Source organism: Saccostrea echinata, unplaced genomic scaffold, assembly GCF_033153115.1.
Source record: "Saccostrea echinata isolate AGI-Se365-2 ecotype Australia unplaced genomic scaffold, CSIRO_AGI_Sech_v1 ptg000002l, whole genome shotgun sequence".
NCBI classification, from domain to species: Eukaryota; Metazoa; Mollusca; class Bivalvia; order Ostreida; family Ostreidae; genus Saccostrea; species Saccostrea echinata.
The window spans coordinates 25,474,575-25,497,457 of record NW_026889751.1 but is presented as its reverse complement, the minus strand read 5'-3'; the positions used below and the strand labels follow the sequence as shown (position 1 = coordinate 25,497,457).

General features: G+C 33.2%; 1 protein-coding gene across 3 annotated transcripts in view; it reads left to right on the top strand.

Moving 5' to 3' along the window:
• Positions 1–22,883, top strand: part of LOC133175569 (multiple C2 and transmembrane domain-containing protein 1-like) — a 47,672-nt gene that overhangs the window by 5,774 nt on the left and 19,015 nt on the right. Inside the window, exons 2-5 of one of the 3 annotated variants that reach the window (XM_061310695.1) lie at positions 1,420–1,708; positions 3,617–3,803; positions 19,711–19,816; positions 21,708–21,930. In XM_061310695.1, coding sequence (XP_061166679.1) covers positions 1,420–1,708; positions 3,617–3,803; positions 19,711–19,816; positions 21,708–21,930 — 805 coding nt within the window. Of the gene's footprint in view, positions 1–1,419; positions 1,709–3,616; positions 3,804–10,746; positions 10,921–15,027; positions 15,658–19,710; positions 19,817–21,707; positions 21,931–22,883 lie in introns of those variants that run through there. The other 2 variants (XM_061310702.1, XM_061310688.1) reach the window with 2 other exon arrangements.

The window sequence follows — 22,883 nt, the reverse complement described above, 5'->3', positions numbered from 1 at the left end:
TTTATTTCATTTTTACGTAATATTTAGACAGATCTTGGTTTTAGTAGGGTCTTGAACTTTTGAATAGAAAATAAAGAGTAATAACGTTCAGAACTGAGGAAGTATGATAAAGGGCAAGAAGAGCCAAAATACGGGAATTCTCTCCATTGGCATTTATAGTTCATTGGATCAGTGTTCAGGAGATGAGATTTCTTTATAATTCATTGGATCAGCGTTCCATAGGAAAAGATGCAAATATTTTGTTGGGATATCCTTCAACTTCAATAAAATGTCATTTAACTCGAGACTTGACCTCTAAGATTCAACATTTACGATGGACCAGCAGTTATCTATGTTTGAAGTTTTATGAGGGTTGCTGTTCTGTGCAAATATTGCAACACCCTCCATATTAGTATAAAAGAATTCGAAGAAATTTTTGAAAACAGTGTGTTTAAATTTCAGTTAAACATGCAGTGTTGGCATTTTCATGTCACAACATTCCTGCAAGTGTCTAATGACATTTATTGACTCGTAGAAACTATATTAAAATGTCAGCAGTACTTTGTGGATGTGTCGGTAAGCTGTATAACATGTATGAGGATATTTTGAAAAAAACATATGAAAAAAAAATTTAAAGAAATTTTATTCTTGATAGACATTTTTTAAAATTTCATAGTGTAATTATTAATGTTTACTAATTTTAAGAACAATTTTTTTTTTTGGTGACATTTAAAGAATGTGTAATTTGCAGTATCTAATACTAAGGCTGAAATTTATTTTATTTCCTTTTAGATGGGTCTTTTTTTTTTTTAATAGATAAGTCAGTTCCAATATGACTTCGAACGAAATGTAGGAAGCATTATATGTAAATTATAAAATTACATAAGGTGGCCATGAAGGAAGTGACAGATAATTTAATTATGCATGCTTGGTCACATCTTGTGATATCTATGAAACATTTAACATAGAGGAGGAAAACATTTGAGGGTTTATGATGAGAGGATATGGCATGAATATGGGGGAAGTCATTATAAGAAGGAAAATATGGGCTATAAACCAAGAGGGAATATCTAGTTTCATTCATTATCATTGTATACTGTAAAAAGCAAAGTGCATGAAATCTGAATCCATTTATATGAAGATAAGGAAATAGTAATAAGCCTCTCCTTTGTTGGTGGCAAATAAATTACAGATTTATATGCATGTAGTAAATAATACACAGATAGAAATACAATCTAATTAGTGGACTTGCAAACTTAATTGCTGACAGCTTTTAAACCAGGCCGGCATTGTGAAATTTGCTAAATGAGTGTCAGTGACTGTCATTTTCAGCTGGCATGATTTTGATTAAAAGCTCATTTTAAAAAAGGGAACATTTTCTTGAATTTATTGCTGTGTACCAATAATAGAATTCGTAACCAATTTTTATTCTGATTTTAGGTGTACCTGATGAGTCAAGCCGTCGTGCCAAGAGCTCCATTGACCTGTCCACTGGCCCTGACTCTCATGTTACTTCCCCACCCTCGGGCTCCAAGCGACGTTTCTGGAGCAGCTTCAGAAATAAAACCAAGAATCTCAGACTTCGACACAAGAGTAAGAGTAAGGAGGGGGTGGAGGGGGGTCTGTCTGTTAGCCAACCCGACATCAACACCAGCAGGTTCTCCTATGATGATGAGGAGATTACCTGTATAAACAGTGGAGGATCCAATGATTTTGATCACTTATTCAGGTACCTTCCTTTCTGTTTGTTCTTCAGGTAATAATGTATTATTTTCATGTACATAAATGCCAAATTTGAAATTTTATGGGTTTTTTTTTCATTTTATTCTGTGTGATTTGAGGATGGTTCTTATGGGAATGTTAATGTAAAATGACAGTATTGTAGTTATTGTTTTGCTCCAAAAATTTTAAAAAGATTTTTAAAATTTAATGAAATGAAAACAACTAAAAGCCTTGAATAGAGCTATAATTTTTTCCTGATCATTCATACAGGAGAAACATGCAAACAAAATATTATTTTAAGCATCAGATTGCTTTTTTTCCTTTGTATGTTTCTGTGATTGTATGAGGGGATTGGGGGAGGGGATTATTTAAAAAAAAATACATATTTATGCAATGATGATTCATAAATACTGTTCAATTTCTAATACAAACTCAGATAATTCCAAATCATGCTCCAACATTCAAGCAAAATCTTGAAATCTTTAAAGTCATTCACCATTTCATAATTATTATGAAAAAGATAATACTAGACCATTTATACGTGAGACAGCAGCAGAGGTGCCAGTTTGGGAATTTACATACCTTTCAATTTGTACAAGAAAAGAAGAAAAATGATTGATATCCCTGTGTTTATGAGCAAAGGGGAACAACTCAAAATCTTTGTACAAGTTATCTCCCCTGTTTTATTACATTTTTATCTGTTTCCCAAAGGATATAATGTCTGGGAAAAGGGTTAGATTACTTCAAAAGTAAGTTTTTGTTTACCAAAGAGATTTTTTAAAAAAATTTGATGCTCACTGGAAAATAGTAATATTTTGGCTTAAATGATTTTGAATTTAATGCATTGAATTCTGTTTTATTTTTTTTCCAACCCGCATTTCCTCTCTTACACTCAGGCCTAGATGTTTTCCTTAATCCTTAAAAATATCTTCATTTTTAAGTTATCTGTGCATGTTTCATACCACAGTCAAAAGGTTTAATACAAAACCATGAGAATGTCTTTATATTTAAATGATTTGTAGTAGGAAAGGAGAAACGCATAAAGAAAATATTTGGCTGGACCGGGAATCGAACCCGGGACCCCTGCATTACTAGTCAGTTGCCCTTTTCACAAAAAATCTTAAGTTTTTGCGTAAGATTTTAACTTAAGAATCTCTTACGACAAATCTTAAGTGCGTTTCACGAACACATTCATAACATATTGAATTTAAGATTTTACTTACAACAGACTACTTCCCTAGCAATGACTTCAATATGCTTTATAATCCTTAAATAAGTGGGTGAAAATAAAAGTAAAACTTAGTTTTCAACATTTGTCAGCATAACAAACATTATTGACAACAAACATCGAATGCAATTGTTTGTGAAGCAAGGAAGTTAAAATCTGACATCACAATCACAAGTCTGACGTAAAAGTAGGTCATACGAAAATCTTAAGTGAAACTTACATCGTAAATATTTTGTAGTGTATTTCATTTAATTTTTCAACAGTGATTGTGAAAAAATATAAAATATTATTGGAAGTTGCTTTTAAAAGTTCAATTTAACGTGTATTTTGATTTTTGCGGTTTTATTTTATTTTTACAATAAAATCGGTTTTAAAATACTTATGAGAGGGTTGGGGCTCTCGTAAAGTTACAACAGATTTTGCACTTACGACTTTCTTAAGAATTTTTGTGGAAACGATTTTTATCATAAGTTTTAACTTAAGATAAAAATATACCGTAAGATTTTTAAAAAATTTGTGAAAAGATCCACAGCTGCTCTAACCACTGAGCTATCCAGGATGATGTCCATGGTCCATAAAGCCAGAACTTCTACAGATTATATAAAAAAAAAATATAACAAAAGAATATAATAACATGAGATAAAATTCTTAGTGATAATTAAATTGTTTTTTTAATGGTTCCTTCAGTTCTACAGATACTGCTAGTCCAGAGAAGTGTGATCCGGATCGAAGCGTTAGTGATCCAGACGTAAGTCCTTCTAAAGCCAACCAGAATGCCTCTACCCCACGATCTCGCTCGCAGAGTGCAGAAGAGAGAGAGGACGAAGGGGATAGTGGGATAGCTGTTATTGAGACATCGCAGTCAGTGACACTTGTAAGTAGTTGTCTATGTCATCTGTACCCAATAGGGACCAAATCATAGGGGATAGTGGGATAGTAGTCATTGAGACATCGCAATTAGTGATACTCGTAAGTTATCTATGTCATTTGTACCCAGTAGAGACCCTGTTATCCCAAGTAGTATGTAACCATTTTTCTGAATTGCATATATATAGCTGCACTTGTGGTTCAGCTGTTATAGCAAAGAAATGGAATACCGTAAATAAATGGAGTTTCACCAGTAGTAAATGGATATCACCATTCTGGGGTAAACTTCTGCCTTAAATGATAGACTCTCCCAGTTAAACATTGAAGTAAAATGATCTTTTTTCAATGTTTATTAACAATATAGATTATTCTTGCAATAAAAAAAGCATGTGAGTTGTAACATCTTTAAATGAGTAAATATAAAGCAATGGTAAACAGAATGATGTACTGTTTACCATATGTGAGACCAGACTCGCTGTCTGTAGCAGTGATGGCTTATATATAGTTCAGACTAAAGCATTTAAAGAGAGGAGCAAATGGTAAGAGTCTCTTAACAATTTCTAGTTTTAAAAATTGGGCATTCCTTCTTTAAGTTGAATCACAACCAGTAGGAATTGCAGTTTTTGGCCTGACTATATGTTTAAAATCATTATGCTAAATTTTTTTTCCTAAAAAGAAAAGACTCAGCTTATCAGTGGTGTCTTTAAAGAATGTTTTGTTCTAGGCTAGTAAAATTGCCTTTATTTTCAAATTATGTGTACTTAAAAAACGGGCTTCATATTTTTAGCGGCTTTGGCGTGGACAACAATGCGCTAATTCAAGAATACCGTAAAAAATTCATAAATGAATACAATACATGGTGCAGACATGTGTAACACTAATTGATGATTACGCCAACCACTCAATACTCATTTATTGTGCTAAATTTTGAATCTGTCAATTTATGTACATGTACAATATTTTTTTTTAGACACAGCATGTGAAGATTCTTGAGAATGTAACAGAGAGTTGTCTCTCTTTTCACATACATTTATATATTTTGCTCATTAAGTGTTTTGTCTTATTTTGTATTGGACAAATAGCAATGAAATACTGAAAGTTCTGTGTTCACAGATATCTTTTCATATTTATTTGTCAGGAACATCACAATTTCAGTATTAACAGTGCTTAATCATTTCCCTTGTGGATACTGAATGTATAAGTATTGTGATACACATGATTTATTTTCACATCATCATTTTGGAAATAGACAAATAGTTTTTCAATGTATTCAGTAGTATGACCTACTTTGTGATTGTTGATTTCTGAAAGAACAAAAACAATGCCAACAAGAATCCCCCTAAATCCCCCCCCACCCCCCCCCCCAAAAAAAAGAACAGAATGAATGACCCATCACAAATGCAGAGCAAATCAACTTGTAATCACTTATTTACCAAATATATTGATTTAATTAAATGGTTTACATATAAATTACATACACATTATGAAGATAAAAGCTATAGTCACCTTTATTTTTTTTTAAAACTTCTCAAGTTAAAAGTTTGACTTATCTGTCAGAGTGACCTAGTACCTTGGGACATTGGCCTATTGAGGACTAACTTAGATGCTTGAGTAATTTCATCAACAACAGGAACACAGACTTTGATTATTTTTAAGCCTTTTAAAAGGAATGCTGTGTATATTGTAAGGGTGATTGAACTGAGGTATGCTGTCATTTCATTCCAAACTTTATCAGATCTGTACCAAAAACCAGGCCTAAATTGAATTCTAAATGCATATAGAGAGTCTAATGATTTGAATTTCTGAACTTTACTGATTAAGAGATTTTGGGATTTCTTAGATTTGATGTGTTCTGTCACAATGCTGACAGCCTGTGAGGTAAGAATTGTTCTCTGTCTAGGAGATGTACAGGACATAAACATTATATATACATACTCGGACAATAACATTGATCATGTGACTTCAATTTATATGTATCTTTAACTTGCTAGCTCACCTGAGCTGAAAGCTGAAGTGAGCATTTCTGATCACCAGTTGTCTAGAGTCCGTTCGTCTGTGTAGCCGTCCGTCCGTCCGCCCTTCTGTTAACTTACCACATTTTCAACTTCTCAAGAACCACTGGGCCAATTTTAAACAAGTTGGCGCAAAGCATCCTGAGGTAAAGGGGATTGTAATTTTTTCAATGATGGGCCTGGCCTCCTTCCAAGTGGAGATAAGCAAGAAAAGGCAAAATTAGGGTACGGTAATTAAAAATCTTCTTCTCAAGAACCACTGCGGCAGAAAAGATGAAACTTAGGTGGGGCCTTTCTGAAGTAATGTAGATTCTAAATTGTTCAAATCCTGACCCCAGTGGTATGGTGGGACCACAATAGGAGATCAAAGTTTTACATTGGACTATATAAGACCTTCTTTAAAAATCCCTTTTAAGAACAACTGGACCAGAAAAGATGAAACTTGTTAATTAAAGCTTTCTGATATAGTGTAAATTGTTCAATTTATGACCTCTGGGGGTAGGGTGGGGTTGCAATAAGGGATCAAAGTTTTACATGGGACTACATGTATTAATAAAAAAAAATTACAAATCCTCTCAAGAACCATTAATTTGCAAACATTTCTAAGTTGTTTGGATTCAATTTCTTTTTTCAAATTTTGGACCCTGGGTTAGAGTTGGCTAAAATCTGGATTAAATTTTACATAATGCATGTATATATATATATATATATATGGGGGGGGGGGGAGAATTCTTCTCTGTAACTGCAAGACTATGTTTGAGTCATATTGATATCGAAGCACCTCCATGTTGTGTAGATTCAGAAATTCCTTGGAGTTAAGTTTGGGCTGTATTATGGGATCACAATTTTTCATGGAAATATACAGGAGAAAATCTTTTTAAAATCTGGTAAGAAAAACAGGGCTTAGTTTACTCAGATGAGCATTGTGGCCCACGGGCCTCTAGAGTTATGTACAGGAGATATGTGTGTCTAGCTAATTACTACACAATCCATACTATGCTTTTTCAGACACATAATATGCTATTACTGTTCTTTAGAGAAAATAAAATTACTTGGTAGGAATATTATATCTTGACTAAGGATGGAATAGTTTCTGAAACCTGTCTTGCATGTTTTGCAGGTCTTAATTTCATAGCATATGCAATGAATTTTTGTATGAATGCCAGGAGTTAATAAAATTTAATTGTGCTTATCTTCATTAAGTAGCTGTTTCATATTATGCATGATCTTTTATACTATGATTATAAAAAGCTTGAGTTAAAGACTGGCAGATAAATGGCAAGGACCTGTACAAATGTAGTACAGTTATTTTCACAATATATATTTTGAATAAAGAAAGTATGTTAAAATGATTTTCAGATTTGGTTTTAGGAAGTTGAAGCATTTCTGCCGTTGGAATAATTTCCTCTTTTCTCCATAAACAAGAATTAATCATTATGGTTAGATGAACCATAAAATAAGGAAACATTTCCTTAATTAAACAAACAGAGTTGAATGCTTCCTCATCAATGAAAGTAATTTATATATGTATATATAATAAGTGATTACATTGTTCAATCTTTTTTAATTTAAATGGCTAATTTGAAAGGTATGTGTTTAATCTTCCTTTAGAATTAAGGTATTTTAGGTTCAGCTGTTTCATACATAAGTATTTACTTCAGACAAGTGTATTATTTCTTTATGAATGTAGATTGGTTTTTATAAGTCAGAATTACAGAATCATTCTACCTGGTTATGTTTAAGCTGGTCTGCACTTTAGAGGATTCAATCATTTTTTTTAACCTCCAGGTAGCTACAACATCTTTATGTTATGTTAACTAAAAGTAACAGCAAAACTTTTCATATTTTAATCAATGCTACGGGTATATACCAGGATATATCTGTGGAATCATTGAAATTCATATCATGGGGGCCAATTTTCGTGGATTGCTTAAATTTTACAGGTTCATCAGGATGTAATTTCATATATTTACTCATACCTACAAAAGGAAAGATGGCTTTGAAATCCTGGTGTATTGATTCGTGGAGGAAGTTAATTCATGGATGAGGGGTACCCAAAATTTCCACAAATATTGAGCCACCCTGAATTGATTCCACAGTGACTAAAGTTTAAGGCATGAAGTATCTTTATATGTATATGTAGAAAAGCAAAAAAAATGTTAAAAAGTTGTGTAATATATGAAATGCAGACCTTCATTACATGTATGTAGATTACAAATAATGTCAATTGTCTTAAATCCCATGGGATGAGGTCAGATCATTAGATTTTGCAATCATACAGTTGGTGCTAATGAGCACAAAATGACCTTGGCATCTCTATGAAGTGTTGTATATGAATGTGGAATAGTAGAAATTTTTTGTAAGTCAGTGCCCTTGGCACCTGATGCAGTGTTTTAAGCATATACATTGTGGAAGGTTAGAGAATGAATAACTCAGTGTAAGTTATTTTGCCTCTGTGTATCTAATCTTACTGTCTGTAGGACATGGGACATGTAATGTCTGTCCATCTGATGTTGTCTTTGAGACTTATTACTGTCTATCCATCTGTAAGCTGGCCAGAAGTCATTAGTGTTAGGTCCTATGCCTGTGATCAGGGGTCTTGTCTGTCTGTCTGTGATCAGGGGTCTTGTCTGTCTGTCTGTGATCAGGGGTCTTGTCTGTCTGTCTGTGATCAGGGGTCTTGCTGTCTGTCTGTCTGTAATCAGGGGTCTTGTCTGTCTGTGATCAGGGGTCTTGTCTGTCTGTCTGTCTGTCTGTGATCAGGGGTCTTGTCTAGCTGTCTGTCTGTGATCAGGGGGTCTTGCTGTCTGTCTGTCTGTCTGTGATCAGGGGTCTCGCTGTCTGTCTGTGATATCAGGGGTCTCGCTGTCTGTCTGTGATATCAGGGGTCTTGCTGTCTGTCTGTTTGGTCAGAAGTCACATTATCTAATTGATATTTGTTACCGGTAATCATGTGTCATGATATATTCATTTTTGTGTTTCCCAAAATTTACATTTTGCAAGACATGTAGACATAAATTTTTCTGGAGACTCATTTACGTGTAGTTTTACATTTTTGAAGAGAGAACATTGACATTCTTCACCTTTTCTTTAAGTCTGTTATTGGACACTTCTTTTAAATTATAAAAATGACCCAACATGTATGTATAGATAATTGTCATTTATATTGATCCGTTCAAATGATCATTTATGTGAGAGATGTCCAAGTTCTACCACTGAATTCATTTTACATTCCATTTTCTCCTTTATTGTTTCATTACCACAAAATTATATTCCATTAATGGAAGGATATGACTATTATGAAAAGAAAATTGAAAAAAAAGTATCAGTTTTTCTTCATAACAATTTTGCTATTCATGCTAATGAAACATAATGATTATAGTTGTATGAGTTTTTATTATTTTTTATTGATTCTTTGTGAAATTTTACCTAATAGGTTTGTGTGGTTGATTTTTCCCCCCTCTCTCTCTCTAATCTTTCTTTGATCTACATTTTGTAAATTATGTCCTATAATTGGAAAAAAAATTAAGTAAACATTGTCAATTAATAATTACTTGTGTTACACTTTATTTATAAAAGGTACCTTTTCTTATCTTTTCTGTACAAATTTGAAAAGGGGGGGGGGAGGAGGGCAGACCCCCTGAACCACACACCCACCCATGCTAGACCCATGCATGTTGTTTTATCAAAATGTAATAGTAAGCGGTATATTTTTTTTAATTTTAAATTAGTATCACAATCTAAAACCATAATCTAGCTTATTTTCATCTAAACTAAAGCCAGCAGTCAGCAGAGATAATTTATCAGTGTGAATGAATTTTCTTCCCATCTAAGTAAAAACATTCCACACATTTCTTGGTGTCTAAATTATTGCAAGCAACTTCAAAACTCAATAGACATTTTTATCAAATATTTGTTATTGGCATCAGCCACGATTTAAATAAAAAGGTAACAAGCAGTGCGATTAGTAGTCAAGTAAAGAATTTATAAGATAGGGAGTCTTTAATCATTTTTTAAAAACAGGGAAATAAATTCTTTTCTTTTTTTCTACCTACAATTATGTTGTCTAAAATGTGAGTGCAAGAAAAAAATTCTGTAATGATTTTCACCTTGTTTTGCTAATTATTAAGTTTATAAATATGATATCATAAACATTGAATTGTCAGTGCCTAGTGTGATCTTTATGGACAAGAGAAGTCTGTTTTTATACCAGATTACTGCAGATACTCAGATTACTATACATGTACTATAATGTACTAACACTTTCTCCTTGTAAAAGTTAACACTTTGGGACTGTACGTAAACAGGTTCATATTCATAATCATTCATGTTCTTTTGACATATATAAAAAAAATAACTTTGTCCAAAAAAGTGCCTTTCTCAACAGGATGATTTTGTGTTACCAGTACTATCAAGTTACTTAATCATAGACTGTTAATGAAAATCTTAAATAACCACAGAAGATTCCATGATGCTGTATACTGTTCTTATGGACAATAACCTGCAAAGGTCAAACTGAAAGTTAATGGAATGATTTACTCTTTATGATGATGTACTTTATGTACAGCCTTATTAACCAATCTCTCCCTGTTCCTTGCTAGCCACTTTGGTTCCATAATGGAAGAGATTTACAGATCAGATTTCATCAAATTGGTATCCTCTCTTGGTTTTATTGATCTTGATTTTCTGCTGGTATATAAAATGTGGTGTTTTTTCACACCTGGCTGATTTTTTGTACAGGAGATATAAGATAAGGCTTTAGACACAAGGCAAGAAAAAAGCAACCAGTAGGCTGGAACATTGTGATAGAAGTGACGGGAGTAAATGGTTTTGAAAATTGTTTCTAAATATAACTCAGCATCAAAGAGTGACTAAACCTGCTCCCAGAAATTATTCTTGATCAATGCTGTGGCTCTGGTAAATGGACCGAAGTTAAATTGTGAAAAATCAGACATGACTACTTCTGAGGACTTGATCGAGAGTCTGCTGGTGGGACCCCTCCATTCTGTAACAAAGAGGCTGAGGGTGTTAGAGAAAGAGAGAAGGGGCTCTTCAGAGAGTGACAGAAGTGTTTGGGAGGAAATTCCTGTTTATCAAGGCACATGTCATCAGGTAGGGCTGCCAACTTCAGGGCACTGCTTGACCAGTGGTTAGATAATATGTGTGTTATTTATAGAATTGTGTGGGAGAGGGGTGGATCCATGTCATGATCACTTTATATCTTGATTGTCTTTGGAATAAACTTTAGATTAAATGATGTTGGAATTTATCAACTGAATAAAGAAGAAGGATGTATAAATTGATATAAATTGTACTTAGAATTTTCATGCTCTGGTTACATGGAAGAGATGGAACAAGTGATTTGGGCTGTATGGATGTAGTTAACGTTGACCATTAAGATATTTTTACAATTATGAAAAAAATGTCACTATAATTTGTATTTATAATCACAATGAATTTAATTTTAATTGAAAACTAAATTCATAATGAACTGGTTTAATGAGGAAAAGTGGAAGTCTGGATGTTCTGAAAAAAGAAGTGACAATTACAAATGTTGAAGTGACAATTACAAATGTTGTCGATAACGTTCTGATCAAGGTTTGCCTAATCAACAGCAATCTTCGCAAATGTACACTTAAAAGCACAGAAGCCATTGGGAAGTGAAAGGTTAGCTTTGATAAAGACTAGAACATTAGATGATCATCACTTTGAAGAGGAATCCATTATACATTAAACATTAGATTCTGACATTAGATGTTAACCAGAGGAATTCTGATCATCTGTATGAATTCTGTGTCTGTCATGTGTATTGCTTGATGTTAATTGAAGAATGTTTGATAAAACCAGGATGCATAGATTTACTCACACTAGTACTGTATGTGTTTATGATCAGAAAAAAGAGAGAAACTTATAGCATTTTCCTCTTTCCTGTTTTTTTTTTTTTTTAAAAAACACAGATTTTCCTCCTTAGAGATGAAGTATAGCTAAGAGCTAGGTTCATTTTAAGCTCTGTCAAATCATCAATTCTCATCAGATATCCAATGTTAATAAATTGATATAAAGTAGAGACATCAGGTTTTTGATTACCTACAATTGGACGACTCCGAGTGTACACTTACTGGAATTGAGCAGGGCTAGTGGAGCTGCAGTGCTCTTGTATTTTATAGAAAAGTGGTAGATTTAGTGCATTAATTAAACTGAAAATTGAAGTATCAGCACAGTCCTTGATACGAAAAGTAAAATGTGTTGAAGTAAGGGGAAAAAAATGTGTTACTTTCATCAGACATGTAGTCGTGTGTCTAATGGATATTTTAGGCATTGCAATATAAGTCAATAAAATTGAACAGTCTTTAAAGAACTTTTAAACATTTGTAGGTTCAGAGTACTCTAAAATTGTTGAAACAGTTTCAAGCAATTCTGGTTCATTATAGCATCTATGGACAAAGGAGAACAAAAAGTTGTGAATTTTATTATCCCTATCTAATGTATGCATATACTGTATGTACCAAAGGAGGTTTGTGGATGGGACCAAAAAAACATCAAAATTCATAGTCCTTAAAAACTCTTAACACATCTTCCAGGAAATCTGATGCATGATTACAAATTGTGAAATTCATGTCCCCTGGGTTCAGGCATGTGGCCCCAGGGTTAATGTGTTTCTTTGGTCATTTTGATAAAAAGGTAGCTAAGTAGCTAGATCTTTAAAGATCATAACTGATGTTTGTTTATTAGGTAAATTGTGTCAAGGGGTATGAGGCTTATGATTGTCTTACATTGAAATTCCCCTTATGTTCCTTCTTAATCTTTTAAAATCCTCTTCTTCACTCCTTTACATGAATCAATGCAAAACTGTTTTAATGATGAGCAATTATACATGTACCTCAACTGCAATTGTGAATTACACATTCTATAGGTCCAGATTAAGATCCCAAGGTCAGATCTAAATTATAGACATTTATTAAAAATGCATATCTTTGAAAATCAATTTCTCTGCTGCTGAAGATTAAGATAAAAGCAATGATACTAAAATTAAGAAATTGATGTCCCACGAGTCCAGGGTTTGATCAGTTAATTAAGAGCAGGGCTTATAAATTTATCACATTTTTATTAAGGACAACCCTGTAATATATTGAGCAGTTATTCATCAACTAAAACTGAGGTTTGGGTTTAACAGTTAATAATCTTTGAAAATCTTACTGAACATATAGGAGACATATGATAATGAGCAAGAAGTGCTGGTCTACTGAAAATTTTTGGTATACATGTACCAGGTATATGGCTAAGATGGTCATATTTTGATATAATAGGCCTCCTGTATTTGTATGCACACATGATACTTCTTGCTAGTTATAGCACTATGAATTACAAAAATTAATCATTCAGTAATATAATAATTGCAAGAGATGTGGACACGCATGCAGCAAATTAATTGTAAGGCCTTGTGGACTGGAATTGGTTGGCAATATTTAAAATTTTATCTGAACAAGTATAAAGCTTTTTTTTATTTTATAAAGATTTTTTTCTTCAAGGTATAAACTTTTTTTTGTAAATGAAAATAAAAAAAATATACCTCAAAGATGAGGCTATATATTGATGTGCTGCTACAGACATTGACATGTTTGGCATATCTTTTTGGTCTGGAGCTTAAATTTCCAAGGTTTTGGGGGGCTTTTTTTTTTTTTCGCATACTGTTCACAGAACTCATGCTGTGGGAAAACTTACTTATTCAGATGTATTGATCCAGGATCTTGTGCCACTAAAAGTATTGCTATTGATGTGAGGTTTTTTTCACATAAATTGTTTTTTTTTTCACACATTACCAAAGAGATTCATATATCACTTCAGAAGCAATTACATGTCTGTCATGTTATCTTGTAAATTAAACTCTATACCAGTTATCAGCGTTCGATCAGTCTCTTGACTAACAATTGTATGATTGAGTTCATGTATACAGTCAAGCCAGGTCAATCCGAACACTTGTCTTTCCTAGCAAATTGTCCGGATTAAATGAAATGTCCGGAGTAATGAAAAATAATTTGTATCTAAAAACATGAGGTGTTCCCTACAAGTTTTGTCTGGAAGGTGAAGTGTCCGAATAATTATTGGTGTTTAGATTTATGAGGCTTCACCATAGTTTATAATCGGATATTTAAGAAAGGAAAATCCTGGATAAAAGAAATTTATTTGCTCATGCAAAAGTCAAAGTTATAAAATAGATAATTTTCTCACTCAATTCTTAGAATTAATATCCACAAAATTGCTGACATATTTGATTTCATATTTAAAAGATTTATTTATTATATTTATGATATTGAAATAAGGGATGGTTAACCTCATCTATATATTCATACAATAAAGACGTATCATTTTTCACCACTTGGGAAATCGGATATACTATATTTATGCATTGTCACTATAGGGAAATAATTCCCCTGAGTAACATTCATAAACCCTTATATTAATTTGATAAGTCACAACATTGAAGTGAATTTCTACAGTTATGGTGTTCTTCTATCTCAAGAAGCCTAAATCCCTTGATGTCAGTCCGATTATTTCATTGATTTGTAGGAAATACAGAAAATCTTTTAATGTCTCTTGGCAGGAAATGAATTTGTATTTGGCTGTGGATGAAGTCTCTATAATGAATCCAATATGGAAAGCAAATAATCACATGCATTTTTTGTAACAGTGAGAAAGTATTTGTAATTAGGAGGAAAAATTTACAGGCATATACACCAAGAAAACCGGTGTTAATAGACCTTGCTCTTACAGAAAATTACTGAAGTAAAATAAGCTGCATACTAAATCGTGTAACAACTTGTGAGGTATACACTAGGATTCTTGGCCCCCAAATTGTACAAGAAATGACGCAAGGCCAGAGGAAATGGATCTTACAAGCACTGCAATAGAGGACACTATTTCACTTGATTTTAAGTGCTGGGGAATTTCACGCTTCAGTGAGAGGTTGTGTTGTAATGTTAAGAGCCATAGGTCACACGACTCTAATGATCAGACTGATAGCATCAACTCCTTAGGAGAAGTTTATCAAGTAATGGAGTTTATCTTAAATTGTGCAGTTTTTGAGTGATTGCCTTATAAAGTTGACCTTTAATGTACATTTTATTGAAGATATAGCGTTGTTTAGCTGGATACCGTATATCAGTGTTTTGGTTCAGTGATTTATAAGTGATTCATTAATTTATGAATGGACTTAATGAGAACTTAGAGACTAGACTTACTTCACACTTTTCTTCAACGAAGATGTCATCTTCAGATGAAGACGGCGTCTTGTCTTCAGCAGCAGCTATTATGATGAGGCATGGCCGACGTAAGGACAAGTGGTACCAGAAAGTGAGCTCCCACATGAAAGGGGCATTTCACGGCAAAAAGAAAATGAAACGGTTCACAAAGTCTGCAGAAAACCTGAATAGAATAGACAAATCTAATCTGGCCCAGAATGGCAGGAGAGAAAATTTAAGTGGATCTCTGTTAAGTTTGCCAGGACAGTGTAGAACAGAATGGTCTGACAATGAATCCAACTCCGATATGGAGCTATGGAGAGAGAATGGTAGTAGTCATTGGACGGACAAGATAACTGAACATGATTCTGTGTCCCAAGTTGACATCCAGGTGACCCCTGCAGGTACGGACGTGGACTCTGATAAAGGGAATTTTCTTGGTGGTGCCCACCACCCCCACCATCATCACAATGGTGTCTGCTCCAGTAATTTTCTGTGCGTTCCTCATGATGATTCGGATGCTTCCGATGTGTCGGATGTGGAAACCAGATCACGGTGCGGATCTCTGTTTGACTCCATGTCAGAGTCCAGTGTAGATTCTCTGCTCCAGGTGATTTTTTAATTTCTTTAAAAAAAAAAATTTAATGTGTCTTGAAATAAGGTCTGTTTTAATTTAATTATTCATACAGCAGTGAAAGAATGATTGATGGTTTATAACACTGACATAGTGTGGCTTGAAGCAATGCATTTAACACACACAGGTAAAAGCATAACATTTCCATAATTTAAACATAGATAGATGACTGCATGTGTTACTGTACTAAGAAATATATGAACAGATAACTATTTATGTATATTATTTACATACTTTATATAGTGTACTGGTTAATTTTCTGGACAGGACAGATTTTTGTACATTGTATCTATGTTACATTGTTTAAAAAGCAGATGTAAAACTAGTCTGCAGGTTTTCATCAATATTGTTGCACTAACTCAGCCATTGACTCATAAATCACTGCAGCTAAATTTCTCACTTACTCGGATTCCATTAAATAAACATTGATCACTGGGTAATCAATGCACTAAAACTTTCATTTTCTCCAGAGGTAATCAGTTCAGCTTCACTAGTGTGCAGTGGAAGTGAAGAGGAAGGGAAAAATACAAGTTTTTCCTGTCATTTCTGATGGAGAATATAATTAAGATTATGTATGACTAAAGGGATAAATGTTGCATGATAGATTTTCTGGACTGTCCAGATACAGTTACATAGGTATAGTGTCATTGTTTCACAGGAAATGATGATGATATTTGTGTAATGATTTTTAATTCATCATTACTAACAAGTGACTGGACATTGCCATCAGTTAAGGCTCCAGTTGTAACAGTGTAACCACTGAATGGCCGCTTGATTGTGGGAGGAGAAATCCAATTGCCCAGTCTCTATCTAAACATAGATATGCAAAACAATAAAAGGCCCATGTCGAGAGAGCGTTCATAAAGGCTTCCACTTAGCAGAGCCAAATAAGTTCAGGTCCAGACGAGTAGCTTGATTGACTGGAATATAAAAGGCCTAGAATTGCCGTCTGCCAAAAGCTCGAAATTTGCAGACAGCTTTTCTGAATGATCGTAATGTGATGGAAGCAGCATCAAATAATGTAACCTGGGGTGAGACAGTTTTGGAAACTCCAGAAAATTATACCCCAGACCCTTCTCATGTCGGACTGTTCGTTTAGGATGCGCTTTTTGAAAACTTTTCATTATGTGCTGAAATTGGTTCAATATTTATTAATTATTCATTTGGATTGGATGCAATCATGAATTGTTATTGTTATTGGAAAGTTATTGTTATACACCCCTCTTCAAATAGTGGGATTGAGTTGTGTTAGGATAAGTATGTGAGAGACTTTGTCAGATTTAAGATAGTCGGATATTACGTGCACATAGTTTGGTTTTAAAAATGTGAAGTGGATGATGTCTTCCCATCATAAAGTGCTTGGATACAGGTTTTCCTATTGATTTCAATTCCTGATAATTGTAATTTGACGGATGTAACTTTTTTTTTCCCTGCAAAAATAAAAAGCAGTGGATAATTGTCATATCAGTAATACAAAAGGGAATTTCAATCAATAAGCTTAGGTTGCTAATGTGATAATCATTGGAGACTCATACAAAATTCATCGTTGTAATACATTGTTTTATAAAGTTGTGTTTTTTACATCAGTAGCTTTTGACAGAGCCAAGTACTTAGTCTAGGCTACTAATGTGAGCCAGAAAATAAAAATTGACTGGATAAGTTGAGATATTTTTTATCTATGGACAATTTTGTGTGTGATTATAAATTGTCAAATTTGGGCCAAGTGGAAGTAAATATTGTTTAAAGATGGAAGCAGACGGAACAGAAGAAAATTTACAAGACTCTATGGAGAGAAGCGGAGATTGTTGTGGTTCACCAAAGCAGTCCCCAAAAACGAAACAGAAGAAAAAGACAAAGAGCTCCGAAGCTTTGGGAAGTGAATCTCCTCGGAAAAGGAAGGGATCCATATTCACAAAACTTGGACACAAACTTCTGCAGTCCCATAGGAAAACTTCCAGTGGTGAAGACCTGGAAGAAAATTTGTCAAGGTCAATGGAAAGTTTGCATAAATTATCAATAGAGGGAGGTAATGATGTTCAAAATGGAGCTCGCTCAGCCTCGGAGGCTAGTATATTTTTGGAAAAGAAATCTTCCAATCAAAATTTAACTGCTTTTGAAATGGAAAATTCTGAGGGAGGAGAAAGGAGGCGTAGGTCTTCTTCTCATCAGAGATCACCTAGGCTTGGGATGACTTTAGGAGCAAAGCGTGTATCATCTGAAACATCATTAAAAACTGACGACGATTCCACCAGTGGTGGGCAAACCATGGACGAGGTCATCCCAGTTCTATCACAGGATTCTAAACTCCTCATGTTTGAATACATGAATGAAAGTATTCAACAGGTACCATGATGAAAAAAATTCAATCAACTTGTTTTATTTTCAGTATATTTTGTGAAGAAAAAAAATTTGGTGCACAGTAAGATTATATTTGTAATTTCCAAAGAGCAGTGATATATCTTCATAAAATCTACAGGTGTTTTGTTAAGGTTCATCGATACTCTGATAAGAGAGATAACTCTTAATGACATAAATATCTATTATGTCTTTATAAATTTGTCAGGTTGAAGTGTCTTTTTTGTTCAATTTTGCCCCGCAAGCTATGCTATAATTATTTGTATTTTACTTAACGAATACATTTCTTTTGGAAAGTCACAAGATTTAAAAAAACATTTTATATGAATGAGGAGAGGGTTTATGAACCTTAAAGAAATGAAACAAGAAATGTCCTATTTGGACTATCCAGTGTCCATAGCTAAGCCTCTTAGCTCATCGGTCCACAGGACCAGTAACCATATAAAGTTGCTGGTCCTGTACCAGATTTGTCTCTTAGTGACTCAAGATCAGAGGATTTAACTTGCAAAAATTAATACCAATGTTTTTTCATTACATTTAAAATATATCAAATTGAAATAAATTTAGGAATATGCAAAAGAACAAGGATGACAAGAGGCTGGGTTTTTTTTTTTATTATAAAGAGACTGTAAGAATTCAATGTGGAATTTGACCAATATATAGACCCCCCACCCCTCTTTCAATTGAATTTTTTTTTGGCTGAAAATATGAACAAGAGTGAATTTACATCAGAGTTCATATTTGTTATACATATTAGATTATATACCAACAACAGTTCACACACATATAAATCAGTGAACAGGATGGATGGATAGATAGATATTATTTTTGGTACCTTATTAGATTTCTATTCTTGGACAAAAATGACTATACATATAACTACAGTTGAACTTCGGTATCTTGAACACAGATATCTCGAATAACATGGATATATCAAAGTGACTGAGAAGTCCTTACCATGTATTTCTTAAGTATTTTACCCTCGATATCTTGAACCCTTGGATATCTCAAAGTTTTTTCTCGGTCCCATCGAGCTTGAGATAATGAGGTTTGACTGTATCTCAATAAAACACTCTAGGTACCATTTCATATTTACGTACCTTTTATTGCCCTCATCCTTCCACTAAGTGGACACTAAGTGATTTTTAAACATTTCCAAAGTACAGTGTACTTCCTAAGTTTCATACTATTACTACGAAATTGGAATGAAGAAAGAGGAAATAAAATGTTAAAGGGAGTGCTGAAATTTTGAGATGTAATTGTTTTTTGTTTAAATAATAACTTGAAAAGTACTCATCTAAGCATTGTTTAAATTCTATATTTAATTTTTTTCCGATGGGTAAATATCTGCAGGAATAAAATTGAAATGCTGATTAGTATTTTTAGCTCACCTCAATGAAGTTTGGGGAGGCTGTGTAATATCCTTTGCATCCTAGGTTTAAGATTTTGGAGATTATTTCGTCATACTTCTATGCCTTATATTGATCAGTGATTCATGGATGATGCATCGGTATTTTTCACTGTACAAGCATTAATTGTCCTGCAATACATAGACTTCTTCTTTTATTGTCTTTAAACACCTTTTCACTTTAATGATAATAAATTCAACAACATCAACAACTAAAATTTGCATTCTGAGAGTAAATTGGAAATTTCTACATTGTATCTTTGTAGGACACAAACGTCAGACAACGGAGACATGAGTTAATGCAGCATTCATTCTTCCACTTGGACGTGTGGCTCAAGGAAGGAAAAGATCTCGTTGTGAGAGACAGTAGTGGTACGTGTTTTAGCTTACCGATTTTGAACAAAACCTGATAAACATCCTTAAAATTGGTTTAATCTAACATATGTTTTTTTTTTCTACAATTTTTCTAATTATAACAGTCAAAAGGGACTTAAAAGTAAATGTTAAAGACATTCGTGGTTGGATGTTATTTTATATGCATACAGGCGTTTCATAAGAGCAATCACTCTTTTAATCTCTAAAGTCCTGCTTTATATGTTTAAAAAAGGATAAAATAATTAAAGCTAAGTTTTCGGAATTGTTTGAGAAAAGGCTGTAACACTATTAAAGGTATGAGATTCTGTTGGAAATTCAAAGTCAAAACAGATCATTACAAGTTTTTTTTCTGTGTAACAAAATTTACAGTAAGTATTGAAAGGAATGTTTATGATACTGGTACTTGTTATTATCAAAGTGATATCCTTTTAATTATTATTGTATTGAATTAAATAGACTCCCTTAATAAATGCTTAGAATCCATCACCAAAAATTAAATGATCACAAGTGCTTAAAGAGGCTTGAGGTCTTGAAATCGGAAACGGATTCAGCAGTATTCGTAGCATGTATAATTGCCTGGGGTCAACTTTAAAGGTCATATGATATGTTCCTCAGTAATGTATAATTTCTCCCAAGAATCTTTGATTAAAGTATTGCTACTTTAACAAGTTTCCTCACAAAAAAATTGAGGTACTACCAGATATTTATGCAAGATACCAGAGGATGGCACTTCCTATATAATCTTATAGGAAACCACTTGAATTGCTGTCAGATATCAGAATTTTTGGTGTTTATATTAAAGACATCTTGAAAACAGTTTAGAATAAAAAGATGACAATGATAATAAATATTTTGGTATATTACACAGAGATTCAGAAAAAAAATCGATATTCAAGGAACTTGTCATCAGACCCTATAATCTGAACACTATATGCTTTACAAAGCTATGTTTTTTGCTTTGTGTCTCATTCTTGAGTTGAATTTGCATTTGTAATAAAGGTCATTAACAGTTGCAAAGATCGAATTGCATAAATACAACACCATGTGTGAATTCAAAACTATGCACAGTAATTAAGAGTCTTTTCAAGAGAAAGGATTTCTTCATTATATTCTGCATTATGAGAATTTCTGTCAGAGGAGAAAATAGACTCACTTTTTTTTTACAGATAGGAAAAGTGAATTGTAAAGTGGAATTTTTTTACCCAGTTAATTATTGTTCCATACACACCATATTTGTCTGTTGTTTTTTAGTCTGAAAAGAAGGCTTCATCCTATGAATTAAAAATATAAATATACATTTCACAGTTTTTTTTTCAGTTTGTCGAAAAATCAAAATGATCAGTGTATTCTTTAAAATGTAAACACATGTTATTTGAATCAATCCCCACCCGCCTTTGTAATTTTTTTCATGCATAGTTACTTATTTTGGATAAATATGGTTAACACATAAGGTATAAGAAGAAATTTTAGCGAGGATTCAATTTTGGCATTTTTAGCAAGGGTACTGAGATCGCTAAAATTGTATATCACTAACAATCCATTCTGATTGGAAGTTACTGTTGTCTTTCTAGGAATCATTAAATCGCTAAAATTACTTCTGCTATAAATTAATACTGATTTTTAAGGAAAAACAGCTAAATTTGCATTTTGCTAAAAATTCCACTTATATGGTATTGGAATTAATTGATTACATAGTAATCAGTGTATAAGATACTTCTCAATAAGAACAAAGTTAGAAAAGTCTAATAAGTCTAACTGGAGAGTTGAGCATATTTTATAAAACAGTATTAGAGATTCAGGTGTTTGAGTATGATTTTTTTTACCGAGATTTATTTTATTGTAATTGTTCCGGATGTTGATTTTATATATCTTGATATTTTTTTTTTAGGTACCAGTGATCCTTACGTAAAGTTCAAAATAGGTAGCAAACATTATTATAAAAGTAGAACTGTGTTCAAGAACTTGAATCCAAAATGGGATGAAAAGTTTACGATTCCCATTGAGGATGTGTTTAAACCAGTGTGTGTGAAATGTTACGACTATGATAGAGGAGTTTCAGACGATCGCATGGGATCTGCAGAATTAGACCTCTCCTCGCTTGAATTAAATACGTAAGTACTTTTTAGACAGGACAAATAAGGTAAAATACGACCAGAATTTTATATAGGTAAAGTAATAATATACTACCAAGATAGATGCAAGATTCTGTTTTAGATCAGATCAGATCTATTTCCTGAGGCAAAGTCAAAGGAAATAGGTCTGAAAAGGGGGAAATAGAGTCTTGCTACCTCTTAAAACATTGCAGTATAACTGTTTTATTACATCGAATTGAAAGTCATGTTGGATTAAGGCTCCTCCCAGTATGTCACTGATAGACTTTTGACAGGGGATGTTTACAGTTTTATCTGCTAACCAAGGTGAAGGCTGCATTATTTCTACCCACTTCTCTGATTGGTTAATATCAAAAGTGGATCTTGTATCATGAAAATAAGGTCTGCTTTTAGGGGGAAAGAGTAGTGTAGCTCCATCCACATCTCTGATTGGCTAATGTCAAAGGTTAATCTCGTTACATCATAGAAGGTTTGCTTTAAGGGGAAACAGTAGTGTTTTCAAATGAATTGCAGCAGTTAGGGACATGATAGAAGCAAGTTATTTTGAAAGTAACTCACTTGCATTACTTTTACTTAATTATGAATAAACATTTGAGTTCACTCTTAAAACCAGAGTGCCTAATTAATTTTGTTGAAAACATCAATATTTTGAGTGTTACTCAGGCTTCAGTTACTGTATATGAGAGAGTTGCACATACATACATTCACACTTTTCCTAAGAAGAGAGGAGGATATTTCTCAAAATGTGTTATTTTTCAGGGAAAAATAATTGTATTTTATGAACAAAATTGTAGATTTTTAAAATTGAAAGTTGAGCCATAAATATTGTATTGGAGATCAAATATTAGGATCCCCAATAAAGCTGCATTGAGACCATCAAGCAGATATGACTTACAAGCTCTACTTCAGTCTGTCAAAATGTCTATATAAATAATATTTCTCGTCTAGAGGTA